This window comes from Ovis canadensis, chromosome 7 (genome assembly GCF_042477335.2).
Source record: "Ovis canadensis isolate MfBH-ARS-UI-01 breed Bighorn chromosome 7, ARS-UI_OviCan_v2, whole genome shotgun sequence".
Lineage (NCBI taxonomy): Eukaryota > Metazoa > Chordata > Mammalia > Artiodactyla > Bovidae > Ovis > Ovis canadensis.
In genome coordinates, this window is record NC_091251.1 from 31825066 (window position 1) to 31838245 (window position 13180).

Below are 13180 nucleotides of genomic sequence, written 5' to 3' on the forward strand. Positions count from 1 at the left end.
TGAATACTGCGAAAGAGGTATGAGGTGCTGGAGAGTTGCCTGGCAGGTAGTGTCAGAACAAAGTTGGTTTGTAGACCCCACATATCGAACTATGTAAAATGTAGAAACTCAATTGCAACTCTTTTATACATATATTGGGGATGTTAAAAAGTTACTGATGCCTGATTCTTCTCTTGTCTCATCAACTCTATCATGGGAAAAAAAAAAAGAAAAATTTCATTTTGTTTGTAATGCCTTACCCATGTATATGACTTGAATGATCCTGGTAAACAAGATTACATCCAAGGATGGTTTTCTAAGGGAAATGAAGACTTTCATGTTACATAAGAAGCATTGTCTATGTGACTCTGGGATCTTCCCTTGAAAATGTTACCCGTTTTGAAATTTTTCTAATTATCTATCTAATTAGCACATTAGATTTAGTTACTGACATTTGAGAAACCAACATTCTTTCTCATGAAAAAGGCCCTTGCACAGAAAGTGCTCGCTCTTCTAATCTCTGGGGTCAAAGAAGAGATTCTTAAACATGTAATAATGACTTCTCCTTACTTAATAACAAAGTCACACAAAAAAGTTATTTACTTCCCACAGGGCCCCTTTCGGGGAGATTTTATATGTTGGGGGGTATGCTTATGGGTTTTGCACATCTTCCCTGAGGCTCCCCATGTCAGTAATTGTGCTGTGCACGCCATTGCTTTGAAAGTTAGGAATGCAGTCATCTTTCTGAGACATCTATATCTCTTTCCCTGATTCCCGCATATCCAATTCTACACCATAGGAAATTCGTTTTGCCTCGTAAAATTCTTCAGAATGCGTTTACCTTTTCTCCATTTCTTTTTCCCATCACTCCAGTCTAGGCGAACTGTTTTCTTTCTTTTGCAGTATCCTTTAGTCACCTCTAGATGATCGATTCTTGTTCTCCTCTCAATTCATTCTCTACTTGTTAACTAATATAAACTCATCAAATGTTAATTCTGACTATATCACTCATTGCTCAAAACTCTCTAGTGCCTTCCCAATGTCCTTAGAATGAAATCCCTCCCATGACCCCTGTGGATCTGCACCACCAGTCTCTCCTGTTGTTCAGTCGCTGAGTAGGTCATGACTAAGTTGTGTCCAGCTCTTTGTGACCCCATGGACTGCAGCATGGCAGACTCCTCTGTCCTCCACTGTTTCCCAGAGTTTGCTTAAATTCATGTCCATTGAGTCGGTGATGCTATCTAACCATCTCATCCTCTGCTGACCCCTTCTCCTTTTGCCTTTGATATTTCTCAGCATCAGGGTCTTTTCCAATGACTTGGCTCTTTGTATCAGGTGGCCAAAGTATATTGTCACCCTACTTGTTTAACTTATATGCATAATCTCAGTTCAGTGCAGATACATGCATAATACATCAGGTGAAATGCCAGGCTGGATGAATCACAAGCTGGGATCATGGTTGCTGGGAGAACTATCAACAACCTCAGATGTGTAGATGATAACACTTGAATGGCAGAAAGTGAAGAGGATCTAAAAAGCCTCTTGATGTGGGTGAAAGAGGAGAGAGAAAAAGCTGGCTTGAAATCAACATTCAAAAAACTAAGATCATGGCATCCAGTCCCATTTCTTCATGGCAAATCGAAGGGGAAAAAGTGGAAGCAGTGACAGATTTTTTCTTGGGCTCCAAAATCACTGCGGAGGTGACTGCAGCCGTGAAATTAGGTCTTTCCTACCTCTCCACCGATTGGAACCAACTCCTCCCCCTTCCTCTTTCCATCTGTGCTGGTCTTCCTGTGCTACAAACTGGCCAAGCTTCTTCCATCCTCAGGGCCTTTGCACAAGCTTTTCCTTTGCCTTAGAATTCTTTCCTGGCCTACCCACTTCCTCATCCCTCTTCCCCAAGTTAATGCCTTATCCTTTAGGTTTCATTTTAAACGTATCTTACCCAGGGAAACTTCCCTGTCTAAACAAGTGTACAATGGATCTCCCTGTTATTTACTTTCACTGTTTCTCCTCAGCATTTATCCCAATTCTAATTATACAGTTACGTTGCTGTTTTAGGTTTTATCTTTTGGCTGTGCTGCACTGCTACACTACACATAGGATCTCAGTTCCTCAACCAGGCATCGAACCTGTGTCCCCTGCATTGGCAGTGCAGTCTTAACTACTGGACCATGATGGAAGTCCCTTATGTTGTTCCTTTAATTTTCTCTATTATTGGAATATCCATTTCATGTAAAATTTAAATAGTAACAGGGTATACCCTTCCCTGTCTCTGCTACCGATTTCTCCTCCTTACAAGTACTTAGTTTTAGCATTTTGAATATCCTTTCAGAGATATTTTGAGTATATAAGCAATGATGTACATAATATTCCTCTTTATTTTTGCCTTCTCTTTTATGAACACAGATCTTATGTACATTTTTCCACACTTTGTTTTTATCTGTTACTAATATATTGTGGCAATCTTTTATATCACTGTGTAAATAGTTTATTTTTCATGTACCATATGGTATGGGCACATCATAATTTCTTTAACCTCAATTATTAGGCATTTAGGTTGTTTTCATGCTTTGGTTATTAGAAACAATGCTGCATTGAATAACTTTGTATTTAAGGCCATTTCCCACATTTATACCTATAGTATATATTCCTAGAATTAAAGAAATTAAAGGTTATGTGCATTTTTAATTTGGGAAATAATTCCCAAACTGCTGTCAACGGAGGCTGTAACAATTCACATTCTCTCTAGCTGCAGAGGAAGAATGCATGTTTACTCATAACTCAGTGAAAATTTTGTTCTCTGCCAATGTAAGAGGTAGAAAGTATCTCTTGGAACCTTTAATTTGCATGTTTTCTCTTCCTTGCAAAGTTATATTTTCATATGTTTAAGACGCATTTGTATTTCTTCTTTAGTGAACTGTTTCTTCATAAACTTTGTTTATGTTATTATTTAATGTGTGACTTCCTCACTACACTCTAAGGCAGGGGTCCCCAACCTCTGGGATCTAATGTCTGATAATCTACGGTACAGCTGATGTAATAATTGAAGTGAAGTACACAATAAATGTAATGCTCTCGAATCATCCCCAAACCATCCCCCCTACACTGGTTGTGTGGAAAAAATTGTGTTCTATGAAACAGATTCTTGGTGCCAAAAAGGTTGGAGACTAGTGCTCTAAGGTCAGGGATCCCCTGTAATTTGCTCATCACATAGCTCTTGGTACTGGAATGAATGAAGCTCAAAGAAATTACTGGCTCATGTTAAGCAGTAGCCAAATTTAGAACTCATGTTTGACTCCACAGCCCACGTGTTTTCACAATCACCCCGTGGAAAGACGAAGCATTTAATTCACCACACCAGGGGCTAGAAAGGTAATGGAAAACGGCCAAGTGTGCCGGGAAGCCAGACCTGTGGCAGAACGGTGAACGAATGCTACCTACGGTAGCAGCCAATTTTCAGACCTGTTTTACCATCAAGCAGGACTGCACAGCTATTGTCGGATCTTTATTTACTCCGAGGCTAGATTTCTGGCTTTCTTAAGAAATCTCCTAATTTTTAAGTTTCCGATCAATACAAGACTGCATTCAAATACAGCCCACCGGCAGGATTTGCAACCTCTAGCGTAAACAGAAGTGGGAGGCTGACGAGGCGGGTAATACCTTAGCTGGATATAGACAGCCAAGAAAACTACGAATTTTTATGTAAGGCGAAAATGAGATTCTCAGCCATAGGGTCTGTAGGGTTTGGGCTTGGAAGCCGGGACTCCCAGAAGGCGGCTTGAAATAAACGCTGGGTGGCGTCACAGCTGGGCAGGGCCAGGAGTGGCTGTACCCAGCGCTGTCGGGGGTTTCTCAAGGAACGCCCACACAAGGGCGTGAGGCAGTAGGGGCTGGCCGGGAAGAAGGCGACGGCTGGCTGCGCATTCCCTCACCGGCTCCTTTAGAGCCAAGTGGACCGCACGAAAGCACTCGACCCGTTCCGACAGTGTAGAAGATCCTCAACCTCCCAGGCAAACCCTTCCGCTCGGCGATCTACTTCTTTCCCTGTTCAGGCCCCTCCCCTCTTCCCCAGTCCTCCGAGTTCCGTTTGCCTGGTTGTCTGGGAAACCGGCAACTTCCGGCCTCGCAGCGGTGGGCGGAGCTAAGATGGCTGAAGAGAAACTGTCTGCGGTGAGCTTCGAGGTTCTGTTTCGTGTGTGGGCTTCCGGCCGGGGTTGGGGTTGGGCCGGGTCGGGCCCGGCGGAGCAGAGCGGAGAGGCGAGTAGGCGGGTGGCCTGTGTCCCATGTAGGGGCCGCTGGAGAAATGCGGGGCTGGGCCGGAACACCTCGGGTCGGGCGGGGTGACGCGGTCGGGTTCCGGGGAACTGCTCGGCCTGGATTCCAGCTGAGATCTTTCCAGCTCTGGGCCTGTGCTAGGACTGGGGTTGCTCTTGGGGTGCTCTGGACAGAGAAGGGAGGTTTTCATCAGAAAAGGCTTTTTTACTCGCCCCATGCTTTCTGTCTTACGAGGTTAGGGAAGGAAGCACTCTCCCTTGTGCAAAGACAGTTTCTGTTAATCTCTGGATTAGGCAGTGAGACAAATCCTGAAAGCTTTCTTCTGCGTGTGGGTCGGGACCGTGGTTTGGCAAATATAGGAATTCAACTGGTCTGAGTTAAGCGTTGATTAAATTCCACAGAACTGCTGCTGCTAAGTCACTTCAGTCGTGTCCTACTCTGTGCGAGCCCATAGACGGCAGCCCATCAGGCTCCCCGTCCCTGGGATTCTCCAGGCAAGAACACTGGAGTGGGTTGCCATTTCCTTCTCCAATGTATGAAAATGAAAAGTGAAAGTGAAGTCGCTTAGTCGTGCCCGACTCTAAGCGACCCCTTGGACTGCAGCCCACCAGGCTCCTCCGTCCATGGGATTTCCCAGGCAAGAGTACTGGAGTGGGGTCCCATTGCCTTTTCCGCCACAGAACTGCTAATACAGAGTAACTCAGTTGAATTCAGGATGACCCAGTAGTAGTTATTTTGGAGGCGTAAATTCACAGTTGGCTCTAATTTCTATAGAGTTCCAAATGTGAAGCTTTGTTTCCCTTGTTTTAATGTTAAATTTCCAAGCATGTTCTGCGGATTTGTTAAAATGACTTATTTGTTGTTTTAGTGGCTAAGTCGTGTCCAACTTTTTTGCCACCCCACTCGGAATTTATTGTCCTTTTTAAACATATTGGAGGCAAAGTAGTAGTCTTTCACAGACTGTTTTATATCTTAGTTTTGGCTGCTGAGGAGCACCGCCAGTAATACCTGTCTGTTTGTTTTCTAGTCTGTCTTCAGAGAAATCACATTATTTTAGTATAATGAGAAAACTCTGTATACAGACCATGAGGCCCAAAGCGATTTATTAAGCTATGAATTAAAAATGAAATTAAAAGCGTTATTAATGTTCTTAGAATTTAGACATTGAAAACAAAATACTTAAGCTGCATAATCTTAAGTGTAAGGTATAAAGAGCAACATGACATTGCTGCAAATATAGCTTATTCTTCAGTGCTTATTGCAGGTGAACAGAGTATGAGTGTGATGGCAGAATTGCCCTATGCTTTTGAATCCCTCAGTGCAATTCAGTCGCTCAGTCGTGTCCGACTCTTTGCGACCCCATGAATTGCAGCACGCCAGGCCTCCCCATCCATCACCAACTCCCGGAATTCACTCAGACTCACGCCCATCGAGTCAGTGATGCCATCCAGCCATCTCATCCTCTGTCGTCCCCTTCTCCTGCCCCCAGTCTCTCCCAGCATCAGAGTCTTTTCCAATGAGTCAACTCTGCGCATGTGGTGGCCAAAGTACTGGAGTTTCAGCTTTAGCATCATTCCTTCCAAAGAAATCCCAGGGCTGAGCTCCTTCAGAATGGACTGATTGGATCTCCTTGCAGTCCAAGGGACTCTCAAGAGTCTTCTCCAACACCACAGTTCAAAAGCATCAGTTCTTCGGCGCTCAGCCTTCTTCACAGTCCAACTCTCACATCCATACATGACCACAGGAAAAACCATAGCCTTGACTAGACGGACCTTAGTCGGCAAAGTAATGTCTCTGCTTTTGAATATGCTATCTAGGTTGGTCATAACTTTTCTTCCAAGGAGTAAGCGCCTTTTAATTTCATGGCTGCAGTTACCAGGGAAGCCTGTAATTCCTCATACTATACAGTAAATCCTTGTTGCTTATCTATTTTATGTATAGCACTGTGTATGTGTTTGAATCCCTGGTAGTGTATTAAAGAGAATGGTTATTTTGATATGATTTAGCACTTTGGCTGCAAGTTAATCATTTTCATTATTATCAAATTTATTGCTAGCAGTGTTAAATTTATAATAACTCATCTTTCAGGTTAGGGCTGAATGGAAATTTGAATTTCTATCCTTTTTGGAAGTTATATGGCACCTTGTAATAGAATTAAAAGGACCTAGCCATGCCACTTCCACCTGTATCATATTGAAATAAAATCAAACCATAAGCACCTGGTCCACTGGTATTCCTTGCAGTACTGTTTATAGTGGCAAAAAGCTGGAAACAGAGTGAATTCCAAAATCCCATGGCTGGAGGAGCCTGGTAGGCTGCAGTCCATGGGATCTCTAAGAGTCGGACACGACTGAGCAACTTCACTTTAATTTTTCACTTTCATGCATTGGAGAAGGAAGTGGCAACCCACTCCACTGTTCTTGTCTGGAGAATCCCAGGGACAGGGGAGCCTGGTGGGCTGCCGTCTCTGGGGTCGAACAGAGTCGGACACAACTGAAGCGACTTAGCAGCAGCAGCAGCAGCAGCGTAATGGATGACTTCTGATAGTCCCATATCGAGGAATATTATGCAGCCATTAAAAAGAATGTCCGAACTATATATATATTGATGTAGAGGGGTTTCTGTGGTGTATATTTAAGTAAAAACTAGCTGTGGAGTGAGGTGTTTAAGAAAATTCAGAGTAAATTTTAAAAATTATATTGGGTTTATTCAGTGATATAGCATCCAGTCTAGGAGACAGAAAGGGGCTCTGAGGAGCTGTACAAAATAAAATACTTTCATAGGCAAAAGGAAGCAGGAACAAGGAAGTTATAGACAAAAAGAGGGTTGGTTATGGCAAGGTGGACTTTCCTTCAGGCGATGGCAGAGGTGTGTCAGTTATAGTATATAACCAGTGCTGATCAGAGGACTCCTGATTGGTTTAAGATTCCATTTCTGGGAGAGCTGAAACTAAGTTTCGATTTGGTGGCTTGGGGCTTAGCAAACAAACATGACTCCATGTTGGGCCTGTTGTTAACAGGGATATATTCAGTTCAGTTCAGTCGCTCAGTCGTATCCGACTCTGCAACCCCATGAATCGCAGCACGCCAGGCCTCCCTGTCCATCACCAACTCCCAGAGTTCACTCAGACTCATGTCCATCAACTCAGTGATGCTATCCAGCCATCTTGTGTGGTTAATTTTGTGATGCAAAGGAAAAACATGTAAATCTGCAGATATGCGTTTATAGAGGAGGAAAGAAGACGAAAAGACTTAAAATTCAGAATTTTGAACACATTTTTAAGGAAAAATCTAAGAATTCTGCAGCAAAGACCTTGAGGCTAGGAGACATCCCAGCAAAATGAAGTATAACTAGTCCACTGTGGGACACACAGAAACTCTAATATACTACCGAAACTACTAAGGATTATTACTTGTTCCTTAGGAGAACTGGGGACTGATATTTCTGTCTTATTTAAGAATATATAATAGTTTAGAGAGCTTAACAGTTAAAAACAAGTGAATAACTCTGGTTTCCTTGCTTTATATTTAAAAACATTTTTATAACTCCCTAATTCCTGTTTTTTTTTTGGTGTATTTGTGTAAATACCCATCATTCTTCCTGTAAATTACAAGATTAAACCTTTCAGAACAGAAAGCAAGAATTACTACTTGCTACTACTTGCTCAAATATAGTGCCTAGCATATATCAAGTGATAGCATATATCATCTAACATGAATGTTAGATGAATAAATAATCATAGAGCTACTTAAAGATGAAGGAAGAACCAAAAAAAAGTAAGGAACTTACTATATATATCTCCCAGTTATGAATGAGATTGAGTGGGCTAAGAGAATCCTTTGTATTGCAGAATGTCCTGGACTATCTTTTGAGAAAGAGACTCCTCAAAAAAATTGTAATTTATTTTAATTCTACTTTGTGCAGAAAGAAGCACTGCTGACTCATGAAAGTGCTTTCTGACCATTTAAGACTCTCTAATATGTTCCCCAAAATTAAAAAAATCCCAGTTAGATAAAAAAAATTTTAGATTTTTTTGGGCTCCAAAATCACTGCAGATGGTGACTGCAGCCATGAAATTAAAAGACACTTACTCCTTGGAAGAAAAGTTATGACCAACCTAGGTAGTATATTCAAAAGCAGAGACATTACTTTGCCGACTAAGGTCCGTCTAGTCAAGGCTATGGTTTTTCCAGTGGTCATGTATGGATGTGAGAGTTGGACTGTGAAGAAGGCTGAGTGCCGAAGAATTGATGCTTTTGAACTGTGGTGCTGGAGAAGACTCTTGAGAGTCCCTTGGACTGCAAGGAGATCCAACCAGTCCATTCTGAAGGAGATCAGTCCTGGGTGTTCTTTGGAAGGACTGATGTCGAAGCTGAAACTCCAATACTTTGGCCACCTGATGCTAAGAGCTGACTCATTTGAAAAGACCCTAATGCTGGGAAAGATTGAGGGTAGGAGGAGAAGGGGACGACAGAAGATGAGATGGCTGGATGGCATCACTGACTCGATGGGCATGAGTCTGAGTGAACTCCGAGAGATGGTGATGGACAGGGGAAGCCTGGCGTGCTGCGATTCATGGGGTCGCAAAGAGTCGGACACGACTGAGCGACTGAACTGAACTGAACTGAGCCAGCTTTGTTGAGGTATAATACACATACCATAACATTTATCTATTTTAAGTGTACAGTTTGATCAGTTTTAGTAAATTTATATAGTTGCACAGCTGTCACTACCATTCACTTATGTCCATCACTCAAGAAAGTTCCCTTAAGACCTAACTACAAGTGTACTCCTAACGCCAGCACATGGCTAATCTGCTTTCTGTCTGCACAGTTTTGCTTTTTCTACAATTTCATGTAATGGAATCACTTAGCATGTATTTTGAGGTTCATTCATATTATATGTAACGGTAAAAGTTTGTAACTTTTTATTTCTAAGCAGAATTGATGGATATTTAGATTGTTTCCTGTTTTTGGCTATTTGAATAATATCACTGTGATTATTGCCATACAAATCTTTGCATGCCTGTGTTTTCATTTCTGTAGGAGAGTAATTGCTATGTTATATGGTAAGCTTATGCTTTAAAAAGAAACAAAACCTAAAACTGTTTCCTTAAGTGGCTAAACTATACTATTTAACATTTCTATGAGCAGTGAGTGTATGAGGAATTCAGTTTTTTCACATCCTTGTTAACACTTGGTATTGTCAACCTTTTAGAATTTAGCTCATCTAGTGGATGTGTAGTAGTGGTTATTGTGATTTTAATCTGTATTTCCCTAATGAATAATGATATTGAATACTTTTTTATGTGCTTATTCATCCATATCTTTTTTAAGTGTCTCTACAAGTCTTTTGCCCATTTAAAAATGGATTGTTTCGTTTATTAGTTTTCTATGTTTGTTCTGTCAAGATAATAAAATAACTCAAAGAACAAATTATAAATTCTTTTTTATTTTGAGGTTTTTTTTGGTTGTTAGGAAAGAATAAAAGGTTATTAAAAGTTTTAAAGAACAGTGTTGTTGATCTTTGAATACCATGGGGATTAGGGGCACTTATTCTCTGCACAGTTGAAAATCTAAGTCTAATTTACAGTGGCCCTGTCTATCCCTAGCTCCCTTGCATCTGTAGACTTAACCAGTCTTGGGATATGTTTATGTTTTTACTACTGAAATATACTCAATATTTTTACTATAAATATTCAATATATATGAATATTAAGTATTTAATATATAAATTATACAGAAATTTAAATGTTAAATTTAATATTTTTACTACTGAAAAAATCTTTATATAAGTGGACCCTCAGAATTCAAACCCTTGTTGTTTAAATGTCAACTCTACAATGAAAACTTAACACTTCACATGTTAAGAAATGAGTCATTAAAAACAAACTTGCCTAAATGTCTCTTTCCTGCTGCATTTTCCTCTTTTTTTAAATCAGAAATGAACTTGTTCCTTAATTTTATGTTATTCTTTGGTTTTCTGTATATCCTTTATTATACTTAATATCCTTAAACAATATATTGATTTTTTTAATTAATGTTTTTTCATTTTTTAAAGCTATGAGATATATTCTTGTAGGGAAATGCTACTTGTCCATTCTGTTAGATAGAGATTTGGGTTATTTCTGATTTTTTCCACCTTTATTGAGGTATAATTGACAAATAAAATTGTTATATATTTATACAATGTGATGATTTCATATATATACACACACACACACACACAGTGAAGGGATTCTCATTGAGTTAATTAACACACCCGTCACCTGTTTCGTGTATGAGGACGGTTAAATTCTGTTCTCTTGGCAAATTTCAGTTATTCACTACGGTGTTATTAAATATAGTCACCATGTTATACATTAGATCCTTAGACCATATTCATCCTATAACACCTGGCAAGGACTTTATTTTACTTTGTGTTTCCTTGAGTTTAATGTTTTGTTTTGTTTTGTTTTTCCCTTCTGGTTTTTAATTAAAAGAAAAAAAATGTTGCTGTGAACAGGGCTAGGACTAGGGTAAGGCAACTGAAGTACTAAGGGTGCAAAATTTATTAGTATCTCAGACCTGGCTATGAATACTTTTGTATATGTCTCCTGATCTAAGAGTTTCCCCCAGAGTATTCCTAGAAATGGATTGATTGCTGGTTTATGGGCTACATACATCTTTAACTTTATAGCTTATGGGAAATTTTTAGATGATTGTAGCTATTTATGCTTCTACCACCAGTTCCCATTGCTCACATCCTTGTTATAGTTACAGCTTTAAATTTTGCCAACATGGTGGATATGAAATCTTAAATGATAGTAATTTACATTTCCCTGATTCGTAATTAGTGTTGTTGGTTGTCTTCATTTCCTTTTCTCTGCAGTGCCTAGGTCTTGTGTTTTATTCAGTTTTCTACCTCAATATTTGTTTTTCTTACTGACTTGTAATACTTAGAGTTACTGCCTGTTACTTGTCTTTTTAGCTTTGTTTTGTATTGCATATATCTTCCCTTAGTCTTCAGTCTTTGCTTCCTTTTTGGAACAGAAGTTATTAGTTTTGGCTGTGCTGCGCAGCTCAGGGGGTCTTATTTAGTTCCCTGACGGGTTGAACCTGAGGCCACAGCACTGAAATAACCAAGTCCTAACCACTGGACTACCAGAGAAGTCCCCAGAAGTTATTAATTGCAATGGAGTTGAATGTTTATGTCTTGTCTTAATTGGTTTGTGCTTTTATATCTTGTTGAAGACTTCCCTACCCTATGTATTTTTTTAAAGGCTTTAAAATTTGCCCTTTCCGTATTAGTTTTTAATGTTTTAATTTGTTTTCATTTTCCTGATGAATCTTTTTTCTTGAAGTCTGTTTTGTCTAAATGTTAATATTGGTACTTTTCCTTTTTGCCTCTGTATTTTTGGTGTATCTGTTCTCCCTTTTACTTTGTTTTCCTTTGCCCTTTTGTTTTAGATGTTTTGTTACACAAAATAGCATATATCTAGATTAAAAAAAAAATAATTCTGGCAATCTGTCTTTAACTAGAGAATTTCATTTTTTTCTCCTATTCTGACTTTCATCTTCCTTAAGAGAGTATTCAAATTTTTAAAATAATATATATTTAACTTAAAGTTCATATTTAAATCTGAATAATAGAGGGGTCATCAAATGTTTTATTACCCATTGCTTTCTGCCAGTTATGCCATTGTTCAGTTTTTTAGTTTTTGTATATCTCAGTGCAGCCCCACAAATGATACTTTTTGTTTGTTTTATTCAGTAAGTAGATGCTTATACTTTATTTTACCAGTTCCTTTAGTTGTTCCGCTCCTTGCTTCTGAGATTATTTTCCTTTTTCCTAATGTATGTTTATTAAAAGTTTATTTAGAAATTATAAAAACTCAAATTTTGTCTGAAAGACTTTTAAATTTTGCCATTGTTCTTGAATGTTAGTTTTGATTGGTGTAAAAGTTCAGATTGGGAGTTGACAAACTGTTTTTTAGGGGGCCAGTTGTAAATATTTTGAGCTTCATGGGCCATATATTCTCTGTCACAAGTAAGACAGGTATGCACTTACAGTGGAGACCATTCATAGGCAATATGTAAACATGTGAGTGTAACTGTTTTGATAACATTTTGGTTGTAGACACTGAAGTTTGAATTTTATATAATTTTCATGTGTTCTAAAATATTTAAAAAATTTTTTAATATGAAAAATGTAAAAGTCATTCTTAGCTTGCATATAAACATAGGCTGGATTTGACCTCTGAGCCATAGTTTGCTGATCTCATGTCTAGGTTAATATTCACTTTACTTAGTACTTTACTCTTGGGTAAGGTACTAATTCTAATTATTCTTAGAATGTCAATGATATTATCTTCTGTTTTTAATTGTTGAGAAGTCACCTGTCAGTCTAATTGTCGTTTTGTTGCAGATAATCTGGTGATACGTTTTTTTCCTTTGGCTGGTTTTAAGAACTTATTGTCACTGCTGAGGTCCTATGATGTATCTAAGTGTGGATTTATTTTCATTTAACTTGGTTAGAATTGGTTGAGAATCCAGAATCTAAAGATTAGCATGTCTCATTACTTCTGGAAATTTTCAGCCATTATTTTTGCTTATGTACAACATGCATGCATGCTAAGTCGTTTCAGTCCTGTCCAACTCTGTGCGACCCTCTGGACTGCAGCCTGCCAGGCTCCTCTGTCCATGGGATTCTCCAGGCAAGAATACTGGAGTGGGTGGCCATGCCCTCCTGCAGGGATTCTTCCTGACCCACACTGAGTCTGCATCTCTTACTTATACCCTGCAGTGGCAGGCAGGTTCTTTACCACTGGTGCCACCTGGGAAGCTTCTTAGGCACAACATGGGAGCCAGATTAAAAAAAAAAATTTTCATTTGAAGATTTTATGCCAAGTTATAGTATAAAATAGTGTGTCTATGATATTAAA

At 39.3% G+C, this 13180-nt stretch overlaps 1 protein-coding gene across 6 annotated transcripts in view; it reads left to right on the forward strand.

The window, feature by feature from the left end:
• Positions 1 to 3846: 3846 nt before the first annotated feature.
• The window catches only part of BBS4 (Bardet-Biedl syndrome 4), a 46832-nt gene continuing 37498 nt past the window's right edge, over positions 3847 to 13180 (forward strand). For 2 of the 6 annotated variants that reach the window (XM_069595582.1, XM_069595584.1), the window contains exon 1: positions 4100 to 4152. Coding sequence is in view for 2 of the 6 variants with exons in the window: in XM_069595581.1 (XP_069451682.1) it covers positions 4129 to 4152 (24 nt within the window). In the remaining 4 variants the exon portion in view is untranslated. Of the gene's footprint in view, positions 4153 to 13180 lie in introns of all 6 variants that reach the window. The other 4 variants (XM_069595581.1, XM_069595585.1, XM_069595583.2 and 1 more) reach the window with 4 other exon arrangements.